Source organism: Vanessa atalanta, chromosome 15 (assembly GCF_905147765.1).
Source record: "Vanessa atalanta chromosome 15, ilVanAtal1.2, whole genome shotgun sequence".
NCBI classification, from domain to species: domain Eukaryota; kingdom Metazoa; phylum Arthropoda; class Insecta; order Lepidoptera; family Nymphalidae; genus Vanessa; species Vanessa atalanta.
The window spans coordinates 1,844,010-1,859,459 of NC_061885.1; the positions used below are offsets into that span (position 1 = coordinate 1,844,010).

General features: G+C 32.8%; 1 protein-coding gene and 2 non-coding genes across 3 annotated transcripts; 1 reads left to right on the top strand and 2 right to left on the bottom strand.

Annotated features, from left to right (window-relative positions):
• Positions 1-926: 926 nt before the first annotated feature.
• Positions 927-3,663, top strand: LOC125069521 (protein ALP1-like). Its single transcript, XM_047679041.1, has 2 exons — positions 927-1,643; positions 2,888-3,663. Exons 1-2 carry the CDS (start codon positions 1,319-1,321, stop codon positions 3,661-3,663), a joined length of 1,101 nt encoding a protein of 366 aa, XP_047534997.1. The 5' UTR covers positions 927-1,318.
• A 1,714-nt stretch (positions 3,664-5,377) lies between these two features.
• Trnat-cgu lies at positions 5,378-5,449 on the bottom strand. Its single transcript has one exon. It is a non-coding gene; the product is annotated as a tRNA-Thr (tRNA).
• Positions 5,450-7,695: 2,246 nt separating this feature from the next.
• Trnat-ugu lies at positions 7,696-7,767 on the bottom strand. The gene has a single exon. It is a non-coding gene; the product is annotated as a tRNA-Thr (tRNA).
• Positions 7,768-15,450: the final 7,683 nt, after the last annotated feature.

Below are 15,450 nucleotides of genomic sequence, written 5' to 3' on the forward strand. Positions count from 1 at the left end.
GTACCTAGTCGGGCTTCTACAAAGCCTCTATCAATGAAATTTAGTTAAACATTGAAAGCAGTCAAATCCGTTGGTACTACGCTTTAGCTGTTTCCTGTCTTGGTTTTCCCGTCCTATTTGACAATGGGTGAGAACACTTTTGTACGCACACATGGTTACTATTATACTTTTAAAATTAAATTGAGTCTGTTATCTCGACTGTACTGTTCAATCTCTATCGTTTTTTCTCCATCGCACGATACATAGGCGAAAATATTTTGCCCTTTTGGCAAAAATAAAAGCCATAAAAAATATGGACTCTTGGAGTCTTGTGCACTATTTTATGCTGTTGGCTAGCTTGAGAATTATCGTCGTGATATCAACGTTAATGCTATAAATAAACCAAGTGTCTTAATTTTGTAGGAAAATATTTTGATATAGAATATTTCGTTTGTCTAAGATTGTTTTAATAACTCGTAATTAATCTTTTGATTAACATTTAACTAATATTTTTGATAGTCTGTCTTGAAAATTTGTTCATATTTTCGTCTATGAGTCACTTCTGACATTTACCATAAGTTGAATAACACAGTATTATGTTAGATAAAAGAGAACATAAAAACGCTCCCTCGTATGTTTGCGGAATAGGGCATTTAGGGGGAAATAAATAAAACTTTTTTCAATTATTTTATTCATACCCTCATTAAAAATGTTTTGTCTTTATTTTCAAAATACACCGAAACTGCTTCTTGACTTGATTTCATCATCGTTGGTAAATTTGTTAACTAGCTACCTTAGGTAGCTCTTTTTTATTTTTGGAAATTGATAGTTATTACTCGAAGCCAGGTCTGGATGTGGATGTAGGGTAGGTGATTCAAAATATCGAAGCCCACCTTATGCAGTACGATTATATCGCTCATTTTCCTTGTTTGGTAAGGAACTTAAGGGCGCATTTTCATTGGTCGATAAGGCCCGCATTCGGGGTGCGGGAGATTTCTGTAACGCATGCCATAGGGCCCGCAAAGAGTTTATCGTTTTCACTGGTCGTCAGAGCCCGCATACGGGGTGCGGGTGATTTCTATAACGCATGCGATAAGACCCGCATGCGGGGAGCCATTTTCACTGGTCGTTAGAGCCCGCATTTGAAGTGCGAGAGAATTAGGTACCTACAGTTTGGCAGTGGGTTTTGAGATAAGCAGACGTACTCGCCATGGATCAACAATTATTGCTTTGTGGAGCAATTTTGACTGTTTGCGGTGTATTAAAAAAGAAATGAATAACTTCTTTGAAGAAAAAGAAAAAGAGATTTTGGATACGAAATTTACTTAAAAGTAGAAAGATGCACGGTGCTTCTAATACGTTGTGTGCGAACTTGAATCCGGCATTGGAATGTGATGTAGAAGATCATGATAATTTTTTCAGAATACCTAAAAACTTATTTGACGATTTATTGAGAAAGGTAGAAAAAAGAATTGAAAAAAAAGACACATTATTTCGTGAGGCTCTTCCTGCAAGATTAAAACTTGAGGTCACCTTACGTTATTTAGCTATTGGAGATTCTTACAAAAGTTCATATTACTTATTTCGTGTGTCCCCTTCTATTATGAGCAGTTTTATACCAGAAGTGTGTGACGCGCTCTATGATGCACTGGCAGATTATATAAAAAGTAAGTACATATAAATATAAAAATAGTAAATAATATTAAGGTTATAAAGTTTATTTAAATTTTGCAATATTCTTACAAATTTGTACGTTTCGAAGTTTTAATTACGTTACGTACGTACGTACGTACGTTAAGAAGTTTTAATTGAGCAGAATACACTTCCGGTCACCTAAAGCGTACCACCCTTTTTTATGGACACCAATTTATTGAACTATATTGAAATGCCGTTTTCGGAGTGTTATGGGCAGAAACAACAAATTAGGTTACAAAATATTGTTTTCAAATGTACGTTCTTAGAAATAGTTTTATTTGAAAGAAAGAAAGAAATTTTCTTCTCTTCTTTCGAAAAATCTTTAGAAAAATCTTTCTTTCTTTCAAATAATTTTATTTAAATTTTTTTCATTTTTTCATTTGATAACCAAATATGTATCGTGTTTCTCCGATGTACGGACATTGTGTACAACCATCTCTTAATATTGACTAACAAAGTATTTCTTTATTGTTATTAGTTTCAAATTTCAATGTCTGGTGGATTACAAAGTGGATCGATTTTGGTGTCCGCGAGTGTAGTAATCATTTAATCAATATCAAATAATTAAATGAAATAAAAATGCCTTACCAGGCAAATAGATGTTGCATAATTATAAATAATATATAAAATTGCTACATATGTTTGTGAAACTGATGTTGTTGAAATCGTCTTCATAGTTAGATAAATTAGACACAGACGCGGAACTTAAATATCCTGGATTTTCTGGATCATAGGTATTGGACGTCGAGGTCTCAATGCTTTTAATTGAATTTCCGATAAAGCCTTTTGAATATCTGTTTTTGCAATAATTGAAACCTCGCGTGGCAATGTACGTAAAGTCGAGGCTATATATCTCCCAAAAATGTCGAATTCATCTTCTTTATTTTGTAGTAACGATGTTGTATTTTTAGTAACATTCTCGGCAATTTTATTTATTTTGTCAATGGCTTCATGTACCTCGTCCTGTCTTTTATTTGATTTGCCCCTTTTCTTCGTTGCTAGTTTTGATGGCACAGTGAATGTAGATGAAGACGTTTCGGTTAGTTCTTGAACTCGATTTTCAATAATTTCATCCGCAGCATTTGAGTTTTCTTCTCTATCATTCTCTTCTAATACCGTATTATTATTTTCGAAGTCAACAGTATCAGTAGCTATTTCCGAATTTACATCGATCTGTAAATAAAAAATATTCATGATTATATGTTCTTTTTTCAGGTCCCAAACACAGAACAAAAATGGATGGATATAAAAGCTGGATTTCAGTTAAAGTGGAATTTTCCTGGATGTATTGGGGCAATTGATGGTAAACATATAAACTTGCGAGCTCCAGCCTGTAGGGGATCTGAGTTCTATAATTATAAAAAAACTTTTAGCATTGTTTTACTAGCTTGTGTCGATGATGATTATTCATTCACTTATATTGATATTGGAGCAAAGGGCAGATATTCTGACGGCGGAGTTTTTAGTAATTGTTCTTTAAAACGAGCAATTGGTGACGGTAGTCTGAATATTCCAGCAGAAAGTGTTATTGTTGCGGATGCTGCATTCCCGCTTCAAAATAATATAATGAAACCATACCCGGGAAATAATCTAACGACACGGCAAACAATTTTTAATTACCGTCTTTCAAGGGCTCGGCGAATTGTAGAAAATGCGTTCGGTATATTGGCAAGCCGATTTCGAATTTTTGAAAAACCAATAGCCAACAACGTCAAGAATACCATAAAAATAACAAGGACATCTTGCGCGCTTCATAATTGGCTAAGAAAAAATGATTCTAATTATCTTGAACCTGGACTTGCGGATTATGAAGATATCTCTACTGGTATAACAATTAATGGCTCCTGGAGACAAGTACCTCTTCGAAACTTCGAGAACATGGGAGAAGATAATACCTTAACTGAAAATGGGACAACAATTCGGGATAGATTCGCTGATTACTTCAGTAGTGAAGGTGCAGTGCCGAGGCAAACAAGATTTATTCACTAACATTCCGGAACAATTTGAGGGTAGACTGCACTAGGGACAACGCCGCGGCAGAACCCACTATGCCCCGCGGCACTTGTTTCTTTAATAATACACTTCTCATGAAAAAAACGAAACATTTCGATTTTTATTTAACTTATGATAATAAAACATGAAGTACCTATATAAAAAAAAAAATTTGAATTGGATCATCAATTCATTAACATTTTTAATTGAACACCTCATAGGTATCACTACTAACCTAAACACACATTTTTTCAGTAATCTTTAAAAAATAAACTCGCGAGGTGTTTTTTTTATGAGAAGTGTATTAGATTGTCTCGTGTTACTCCAAAAAATGTCTAAATAATAAAATATAAAAAAAATAGTGATATTTTATATAATATTATATTTCTTAAAAATATATATTAAATAACCTACTTAATTAGGATTGTCTTTGGTAACATAAATAAAGTTTGTATACTTACATTTGAAAATGTCTTCTCTTTATTTTTAAATGCTCTTAAAAATCCATCGGCAATTGAAAACCATGACACCTTCGGTTTATAAACAGAATCTCGGTCGCTTCCGGATCGAGTGCTCTTTTCAATTTTTTTTAATTCTTGATAGTACGACGACCTTAAATTTTTAATTTTTTTTGGTATATCTTTGTCTGAGATGCCACTAATGTTTAACTTTTCCGCAATTTGTTTGTACGCACTTTGTCTTGCGTCCTGATTTTTATACAAAGCATTCGTTACGTTCCACAAACATTCGTAGTCTCGATAGATCTCTACGAGTTTTAGCATTTGTGAATCCGAAAACCGTTCAGCCATTTTGCTCCCACGCTGCGTAAATAAACAGCGTTAATAATATAAATAATGCGCGTAGTATTGATGACGTCTAATGAATGACTGAACGGAGGCGAGTCACCGCATGCTTTGTATCGACCGAGTTATCGACTGACTAGTTTCATTGGTCGTTATCCCGAATGCGGATATCACCCGCACACGTTTAATCGACCGAGTTATCGACCAGTGGATTTCATTGGTTGTTAGCTCGCATGCGGGTACTCCCCGCAATCGGGCTAACTACCGGCTTATCGACCAATGAAAATGCGCCTTTATAATGGGTTGATTTTCGATATTTTCCATATTCCACTTTTTACTCCCGATTATGTTGCTCGGTTGACGATAGCTCAAAGAATAATGATCTAATAACAATGAAACCTCGTATTTATACTAATTATGAGTCACTGAACACGTTACATTCCTAAAGATAAGCTCTTTAGTTTTCTACGTTCGACATATTCGATAACTGAATTTCCAAGAATGCTTATGCTGCTAGGTCTTGAATATTAAATTTAAAAAATTTAAACAATGTTTTATTTGAAAAAGGTATTGGGATATTAATTTGATTTTTTAATTATTGTTTGAATACGAGGCAACGAAATTATTCTTTAGGGAATAGATATAAACACAGTGACTTTTGACCTTCTCGATTATTGTTCACACTTAGATAAAATTTGGATAAGCGTTATGTTTCTAATAAGTCAGAAGGTCAATTCAGGTCAGAAGGGCTTCTTGACCCTGAGAAAATAATTATTCTTTTTACTACATAAAACAAATGGCACCATGAAAAATTGAAGTAAAAATAAAACCAATCAAAATACTTACCACGTACCTAAATATAATATATGAAATACATTAGAAAATCGAATAAAAATTATATTCCCATATGCCTCCTGTGAGGTTTGAACTCACGACCCCTGGTTTACGAGACCAGTGCTCTACCACTGAGCTAAAGAGGCTGTGACGTTGTAACTTAAGTTAAGCTTGTGTATCGAACAAATTACAGAATAAAATGTTACAAGTACTTCAATTATTCGTTTTCATGATCGTAATACTAAACGTAACATCATATTTAAAGCTTTCAAAATCAACATATACTTTTTCCAAGGAGGCTCGTACAAGGAGGTTTTCAATCGTTGCTTGTAATACAAGATTAAATTAAGTTTTTCTTTATTTCTTTACAAGAACTACTAATTTAGTTCTACTACTACTAGTTTAGTATCGGTCGATGATTACATTTCGTAGATTTTAACGGAAAAATAAATGGCAAAACTTTTTTACTTTTAATAAAATTACTTCGGTATGTTAGTCGAATATAACTTAATTATTGTTTATAATTCTTGTAAAGAAAGAAAGAAAATTTTATATATGACAAAAATTACTGACAAAAAAATTAAAAAAGTTTATACTATAAAGTTTATACTACTTAGCCTACAAAAAAAACACAACAAAATTGAAAATCTATACATACAATAGAATCGTAACTGATCGAAATCTGTACATAGAAGATATTTGAGAAAACTTAGTACTGGGGCTATTTACCAACTCAATATATCGCAAAAATGTGATTTTTAGAATTTTTGTTTGTTTATCTATTCGTTTGTTACCGCTAATCTCGGGAACGGCTTAACCGATTTGGATGCGGTTTTCACTGATTTATACTGTAGTAACTTTGGGGTAACATATAGCGTTTGTTTGTAAAATAAATATACTATAGATATAAATGGGTACGGCGTAGATGATTTTATGATTAGAGCACGGTTCTTATTTATTCAAAAAAAAAAAAATACCACCAACAACCACCAATACCAAATAAAAACCGTTTACTTTTAAATGAGTTCAGTGCACACGGCTAGCTTTATGTGGCTCTGTCGCGTGTTCACAACTACAAAAAGTTTATGCTTTAATCCCCGACGGCCCTGTGTAATATCGTGTAACCTTACGTACGTGTTGTTACATTACGCAGTTAGACAAATACTTATTGGGAACTGCAATGCCACGACAGATTCAAAGATACACAGATATGTCAATTATATAATACACCTACTTTTGAGGCTTAAAATCACGAACGAACGAATGGAGTCGCAGGCCCCAGCTAGTAAAAAATAAAAAAGAGATTTGGTAAGCAATGACAGCGATCTTGTCCTAAATAGGTGTACTATTTAGCTTCTAAGTTAGGTTCCAAAGCCGAACGCTGTTTTTCTATGGTACCTATTACAAGCTGTGACACTTTGTCTATGTTTCACAACCTGTAATACACATTTACGCTTTTACGCGAACGCATAACGCAATCGATTTACAAGAAAAATATCATTATTTCATGATGCAAGCAAAATTATTCTTAAGCTGATCGTTTCTTCATTTCTTAAGGAATGGAAAGAGAAAATGGCTTGAAAGCCAAAATACAAAAATAACATTTATTTTCTCCAAATATTTACAAAAACACTTTTAGAGAAAATGAAAATTATCAATTCGAAATAAATTCTGTAAGTCAACTGTAGTGACTTTCGTTAAAAATATTGAACCAACATTTTGCATAATTTAATTATAAAATTATTATTAAATTATATAGTATGTTTCCAAAATTTAAAATAAATTAGGCTCGAAAAGTGTTCGAACAAGTCCAGTGAAAACAATATATGGATTTCACCCATACATTACGAGTTGAAATCCAGCATAGTTTTCAGGTGCTTTCAGGAAACCTAAACATCGTAAGTAAACTTTTATGTATACAAATGATATCCTGGCTCGTGTGTAACTACCATTTGCATTCGAGTCGCGTGGAATAGACACTACACCCACCTTATCATATCATAGCCATCTTTTCAAGCATTTACAATCTGTTACTTTAATTTTACTATTATTATTATATATATACTTTATTTAAGTAGGCTTTTACAAGCACTTTCGAAACAAAAAAAAAGTAAAGCTACCACCGGTTCGGAATGTAGATTCTACCGAGAAGAACCGGCAAGAAACTCAGTAGTTACTCTTTTTCAATATCTAAAAATACAGTCATGTATCATCAAATACAAGTCTATATGTATGTTATGTCTTCTGTCTGGAAGTCAACAAGCATTAACTCCACGCTTTTTTATCATCAATATACAATTACACACTTTTGTAAAGTGTTTTTTTGCTTTATTATGGGTCAGACTCACTTTGAAGACGATGAATAACAATAAAAATAAAGAACACATCTCGTTGCCTCCTGTGAGGATTGAACTCACGACCCCTGGTTTACAAGACCAGTGCTCTGCCACTGAGCTAAAGAGGCTGATGACGATGATGTGTTCCTTACCGATATCAATTATGTACATACGTATTAATAATTTCAATACGTATTAATACTTATCTTGGAATTATTGAGTAGTGTAATATTATTCGAAAATTAAATACTAATAAAACCTACGTTTTATCTAACACCTTTTAAGTTTATTATAAATTGTCTTAACAAAAAATAATCAAATTGTTTTTAATTAATTCGGTTTCCAACAATAGACAGAGTGATTCAAGAGTATATCAACGTCAACAAATAAGTCGTGAATATCAACATTCCGAGTCGGAAATAAACAAAATAAAAAAATGTTATTTTTAAAATTTGAAAGTTATATATAGACCCTCATTGTTGTATTTGAATAAAGTATATTTTGACTTTTGATATCGAAAATAAAACTTATGGAAGAGAGGTGACCCTATACGATATAAAAATATACTTAAATCTGGTCTTTGTAATCTGTGAAGTAACGGCACGGCCTAAGGCGCTTAAGCTAAGGAACCCTTCTTAACACGTCATGCCTTTCACTGTTGAGGGCAGCGGTCAATTGTATGATTTATGAGGCATTCGATTGATAAGGCCTTTCATTCTTATGTACTTTGTATCTACTGTATATTTAAAAAAAATCAAACAATTTGCATTCTAAAATGTATGTTTATATTATAAATTAAATAGATACGTTAGAGTGTGAGTTTTTTTAAATGGTTTATTTATTAATAAAATATCTTAATATATTTTTGTTGTCGCCATTTTATTTTCATTTAATAGCGCCTTGAGCAGCATATTAAGCAATATCTTAAATAATAAGCCATGTTTAATTTTCGGCCTTTTTAATAAAATAAACTTGACGAATATATTCATTTTTTTGCTGTCTCTACTCTTATTCAGCTCACGCACACTAATACATCTTGTATGCACGAGCGACACTCACAGTAATGCACGCGGATAACAATTTAAAGTGAAGGGGCGAACTGACGTGAGTGACTAGACGCATTTAAACACGTTATAAAAATAAATAAAACGACTTCCTTATTTATTTACTTAATTATTGAAAATTACATTAACAATATAAATATTTAACACTAAAAAAGAAAAACTAGGGCTTTGTGCAAGCCCGTCTGGGTAGGTACCACCCACTCATCAGATATTCTACCGCCAAATAACAGTACACTGTATTGTTGTGTTCCGGTTAGAAGGGTGAGTGAGCCAGTGTAATCACAGGCACAAGGGACATAACATTTTAGTTCCCAAGGTTGGTGGCGCATAGGTGATGTAAGGAATGGTTAATATTTCTTACAGCGCCTTTTTCTATGGGCGGTGACCACTTACCATCAGGTGGCCCATATGCTCGTCCGCCAACCAATGCCATAAAAAAAAAACTTCGTAACATTAACTAATATGGTCCTATATAAAATTATAAATGTACGCGGCATTATAAAATTATAACACGTATACTAATTAAAAAAAAAAACGATTGTATATAGTGTAATACACACACAGCCTAAATAAATGATGTATTGATAGTAAAGATTGTAATCTCATTATTGTTCCTATATTGTATTTTAATTGCATTAACTGATATTGATAAGATTATTATCATCATTTTACATTAGTTTTAAAATATTTATTAACGTTTCTTTGATAAATAATTAATACTTAATAATAAATGATAATTAACAGGTTTAATAACAATGTTTGGTTGTGGAGTGTAATAATAATGTTGCCACATTTTAACTAAATTATTTAACACGAAGGGCAGAGTAATATAAATCCATATCGTTTTGAAATTAATTTACCGTGAAAACTAGGGTTGCCTAGCTAGAAAAGTACGGATGTGTATGGACACTAGTTATAGAAAAATAGATGAAATATTAATTATAAAATAGAACAAAAGGGAATGGAAGAGATGTTTTGAATATAAATATATTAAGTTTAAATGAGAGCTCTCAAAATTGTATTAAGTAATCATATGTTTGTATAAACCTACCATCATTCGCATTCTGAGCCTTTCAAATTATTTTAACACAGAGGAAAATTGTTTTTAGTCAAGCTTACAAAACCTTTGTTTATTCCACGAAGTATTTTCTATCCTTTTTTATGAAATAAAGTTTGAGTGTACAGTCTGTTTTTATAGTTACTAAAAGATTAGATAGAAGTAGTAGTTTATTTAATAATACTAAGAAATAAATAATTATCGAAATAAATAAACCTAAAATAAATAAACCATTTTCTAGTGTATATTTAATTTTCATTCGGACTTATGACAATTTTTATTTCAATATAATTAAAAACCGATCTCAAATGACAATCAGACAATTGTAGTGGTATACTGCATCAAGAAACTCGGATCTAACCGCAAAAAATGAACATGGAATATCAGTGTGTTATTTATAGGATAGAAGTATCAAAATGGCATATCACTTTAAGTCGATTGTCAACATTTCAAGAGTGATACGATGTTAATTCTTACAGAATTGTACTGCTGGTAACCCTAAACAAAATTCACGTTACCTTTAACTTTAAACAATAAAACGTCGCCAAACTTTATAAGTTAGGATATTTGAGTATTTTAAGAATGTTCATTGAATTCCAAGGAATCCGAAACTGACTATTGAAAATGTTTTATTTGAATTGGAAAACTTTCAAATATTTTTGTAATAGTTTAGTTATAGGATATTATATTTAGTTTACTTATTCATAATGTGTTATACTGGCATTTGCTTGTGGCAGAATTTTAAATGAAGGGAATTCGAAGTCATTTCTTCACAGAACTTCGAAGAACTTAGCTTCGTTTGAATTCACCGATTCGTACATGGATTTATTGACTTTTCCGAATCCGAAAAGTCCGCATACTTTCACTTACACATCACGAAAAATGGTGTATTGATATCAATTATTACACAACAGTTTTAAAAAAAAATTAAGTCTCTCTTTAAGTATAATTTATATTTTGAATACCTAATGCTATTAGTAAATAAATTTCTGTCAACTTTTTATGTGTTCAGATTTACATATATGTTATAAATTTAAGTTTATTATTTATTGTGTAAAGTGATGCGTGATATTACCTTTAAAAGAGCATTTACCAAGATAATATTGAAATGTAATTTTGTTTTTTCATGTTATGTTGTATCTATTGTTGGTATGTTTTAAGCCCCTGGCGGACATTAAAAAAAATGTTTTTTTTTTTTTTTTTTAAATAATATTACTTTATAAATAGTAGTATTATTTAATAACAGTTTATTAAGATTATATTTTAAGGGTCATCCCTAAAAGGGTTTTGACATTAATACTCTATTATTTCACTGGGATTTAGCGAATATAGGTTCGTAGAGATATTATCCTAGTCGGTTCTTGTGGCTTTGTCTGCATGTAATTAAATCATCTCTGTTCCAATGTTAACGTAAAACCGATCCGTCTTGAAATCGAGCATTGATTTCAGAAGCGTCTATAAGTTATATTTAAATCAGATTATAATTTATTAACATGTTTTATTTAATTGGTAAATAAAATTTTAATTTAATTTTATTTTTTATTTTTATTTTATTTTTTTTCATTACTTGTTTTCCTGATATCATATGGTTTTCGTTGCGTTAATTATTTTGCCAAAAAAATTTGCAGTTTCGTCTAGGTAGATATAATTTAATGTCTGTTTCGATCTACGTAATAGCAATCATTTGTTTCAGTTTGAAAAGTAAATAAGCTAGTATAATTAAAATTATATTAAAAATATGGCATTGGAATAAGTTATTGGAAGAGTTAAGGGAATTAAAGGAAATCAATAAATAAATATGGATAAAGATAAAGTAAAACAAAGAGATTTTTATTAAAACAAAAATGTTTGCTTATTTTTAATAATATAAAGCAAGTAAGTTTAGTAATTTGTAGGGTTTAAGGATTTTTTTTCAGAGTCTGAGTTCAAAATCGTTAACGATTGATTGAAAGGTTTTGTGCCAGCCCGTATAGCTAGGTACCAGCCACTCGTTATATAATCTGCCACCAAGCAGCAATATTTAGATTTGTTGTGTTCCGGCTTAAAGGACGAGTGAGCCAGTGTAACTACAGGCACAAGGGACATAAAATCTTAGCTCCCAAGATTTGTGGCGCATTGGCGATGTCACTTACATCATTGTTAATATTTTTTACAGCGCTAATGACTATGGGTGGTGGTGACCACTTACCATTAGGTGGCCCTTTTGCTAAAAAATATCAAAGTAAGCAACATATATTTTCACATACAATGTAATGAAATATCTTTATAAATGGATTTCCTACGTAAAACGTCAGCCAAAAAACTGTAACAGTGGATATGTGTCTATCAACTGTCTGAATATTGGCTGTAAGTGTTTTCACGTAAATTCGACGGGTACTCTCTTTCGTACGTGACACAACATTCATTCGATCATAAAAAAGGGTACAAACAATTACAATTGACGTTCGAATCTTTACATTTAGCATTAGCAAAAGCAGCCCGTAAATGTCCCACTGCTGGGATAAAGGCCTCCTCTCCTTTGAGGAGAAGGTTTGGAGCATATTCCACCACGCTGCTCCAATGCGGGTTGGCGGAATTTCGTTGAAATTAGACACATGCAGGTTTCCTCACGATGTTTTCCTTCACCGCCGAGCACGAGATGAATTATAAACACAAATTAAGCACATGAAATTTCAGTGGTGCCTGCCTGGGTTTGAACCCGAAATCATCGGTTAAGATGGACGCGTTCTAACCACTGGGCCATCTCGACTCTTACATCTTTACATTTAAAACATTTGAAATCATCAATAGAAATAATTGCTAAATCTGTTTTTTATTTGCAAAAGCTTACAATATCAGCAACTACCGCGAGTTTCTAAAGTTAAAATTTGTGCAACGAGATATGTCTCAAGAACTCTAGAGTATAAAGATTGAAATGAAAAAAAAAAAAAACAAATTCGGGAGACAATAGTAAACAGAAATCGTATCAATTTCATAATAAAATATATTTGTATGAATTAACAGTGGTTTGTAGTTAAAAATGTAGCGCATAGCATCTTGACGCCCTCCGTGGTCGAGTAGTTTGTACACCGGTTTTCATGGGTATGCCACTCCGAGGTCCCGGGTTCCATTCCCGGCCGAGTCGATGTAGAAAAAGTTCATTAGTTTTTTAAGTTGTAGTTGGTCTGGGTGTTTGTGGTATCGTCGTTACTTCTGATTTTCCATAACACAAGTGCTTTAGATACTTACATTGGGATCAGAGTAATGTATGTGATGTTGTCAAATATTAATCTATTATTATCTGTCGTACGAAAGAATAATCGAAAGGTTGTTTTATTTGGTGTAAGGTTTAGTGCAGGCCCGTTTTGGTAGTTACCACCAACTCATCAGATATTCTACCGCCAGTCACCAATACTGAGTATTATTGTGTTACGGTTTCAAGAGTGACTCTGGGTAGTTACGATACGCCATGAGTATGAGGGTGGTTGAGCCGAGATGGTTATTACGCGTGCATCTTAACCGATGATTGCGGGTTCAAACCCAGGCAAGCAGCACTGAATTTTCATGTACTTAATTTGTGTTTCATCTCGTGCTTGGCGGTGAAGGAAAACATCGTGAGGAAACCTACATGTGTCTAATTTCATCGAAATTCTTTCACATGTGTATACACCAACCCGCATTGGAGCAGCGTGGTGGAATATGCTCCAAACCTTCTCAAAAAGAGAGGAGGCCTTAGCCCAGCAGAGGAAAATTTGTAATGAGTGGATGGTAGGCAAGATGCACTTGCAAGAAGCCACCAAGGTTTCCCATAATTAGTGTTATTTCAAAATATTTAGCAACGTGAAATTGTTACATTCAGAAATTGTATTTTCATTTAATAATGTTTATTATATATTCATGATTATTTCATAAATTTCTTGTTAAAATGTCATTAATAGTGTTTTACATGCAAAATGATTTTGAATCGGCAATATCGACATACCGTGGATTTAAATTTGTCAAACAAGGTAAGTGGAAAGTCTTCGCTTGACTGGGTACTTCAAATGGCTTACTAAAAGCAATGCCGCTACTATTTACCTACAAATTGAACCGAAACACTGAATTCTGAAAATAATATATTTATATTTTAGCCCCTTAGGCTTAGAATAGAGATCCCGGGGGTGTCGTAGAAGGCGAATAAGGGATTTTGGGGACCTCTGCAAATCATCGCGCCTATGCCCTAGTGCGATGGCGGGTAAACCAACATGTCAAGCAGGCGGCCGGCCGTAAACATATTGACAAATCCTTTTGCAGGATGAGCAATAGTAATGGAGTGCGTGATAGGGCGTACCCCTCAGGTAAAGATACTAAATATTCCTGTTTGGCGATAGAATATAAGACGTGTCGGTGGTACCAACCCAGACGGACTCTGGACAAAGCTACTAAACTAATATACTAGATGAAAACCCGGCTTAGCTCGGATCAAATAAATAAAACTAAACAAATATGTTTAATAATTATATATTATTTTATTATAATAAATCTACCTATACACATAGTTACTTTACTCAAAGGACGAAGAGCCCAGCTGTGGTAAAAATGGTAGCCTACTTTGAAGTATTTATATATTCTTTATTTGACTGCCTCGTTGGCTTAGTAGAAGTTATTGTGTTTTTCTATCGAAAATTTCTCAGGAACAGTTCGGAGTTTGGGAGTTGATTGTGTACACCCGGAAAGAACGTAGAGGCGTCGATCCTGCGGCTGAACTCTTTCCGGTCGTGGCAGAATTGTCGTCCTATCGAAATATGAAGGAATACACTGTGCACCTGTGTTTGCACATACACTTGTGGACAATAATATGTCTTGCGTTGGCCTTGAAATATACTACCGAGACCGACTTTGGTCTGGACGACTTTTTCTATGATAGCATGTTCTTTATTTAAACTGCAATATACGTTTGACGTCATTTCGATTTTGAAAAAAGAATTACCATTTTTTTTTAAATTAAAAATAAGTACAAAGCGTACAGTTTAAAATCTAAAACCGTTGTTAGGGGATATATATATATTACTGGCACGGTTCACTGTGGGGTAGTCAAAAGAGAATTTTATGTGCGTTACATATTTTGTTTGCGTATGATGTATACGTAAAATGAAAATAATAAATTCAACTTTGCCCCAACATTTGTAATACTCAGAAACAGCTGTGAGTGTTTCGAAGTTACATCGCGTGAAGTTGATATTTATTTTTCGATATATTTATTCTTTATTTATAAAAGTAATACATTTTAAAACATAGACAACTATTACGTATGGAATTTGAATTGAATATGAAATCTTTAAGCTATTTGATTTGCTATCCCTTTGAACCTCACACATGAGAAAGAGATAGAGAAATATATTTAAGAAGATATTATGCAGAACAGAATGGGTAATTAAATGCCAATATTGGACTACAGCCTTCTATCATGTCAAATAAAAGTGGTACGAGGTTTGTTCCGTGACATTGTCATCATATATGCATATGTAAAAGATCGTAAATCTTGGTTGGCTCTAAACAAATATTGATTAATAATAATTTTACTTAGTTTTTTTTCCAAATACCTTTAAGTGCTTTTGAACAAAGAACAAAACTCAGTAGCCAATATTGATAATGGTCGGTCTGTTCGTCAGTCACGTAATTTAAACTGCAAGCGAGAGTGACTTGCAGAAGTGGTTACGCTTAGTCCTGAT

Excerpts from the sequence above, each read along its gene's own strand:
- LOC125069521 (XM_047679041.1), top strand. The coding sequence starts at position 1,319 with ATGCACGGTGCTTCTAATACGTTGTGTGCGAACTTGAATCCGGCATTG. Across the intron at positions 1,644-2,887 it reads TGCACTGGCAGATTATATAA|AGGTCCCAAACACAGAACAA; the intron begins AAAGTAAGTACA and ends TGTTCTTTTTTC.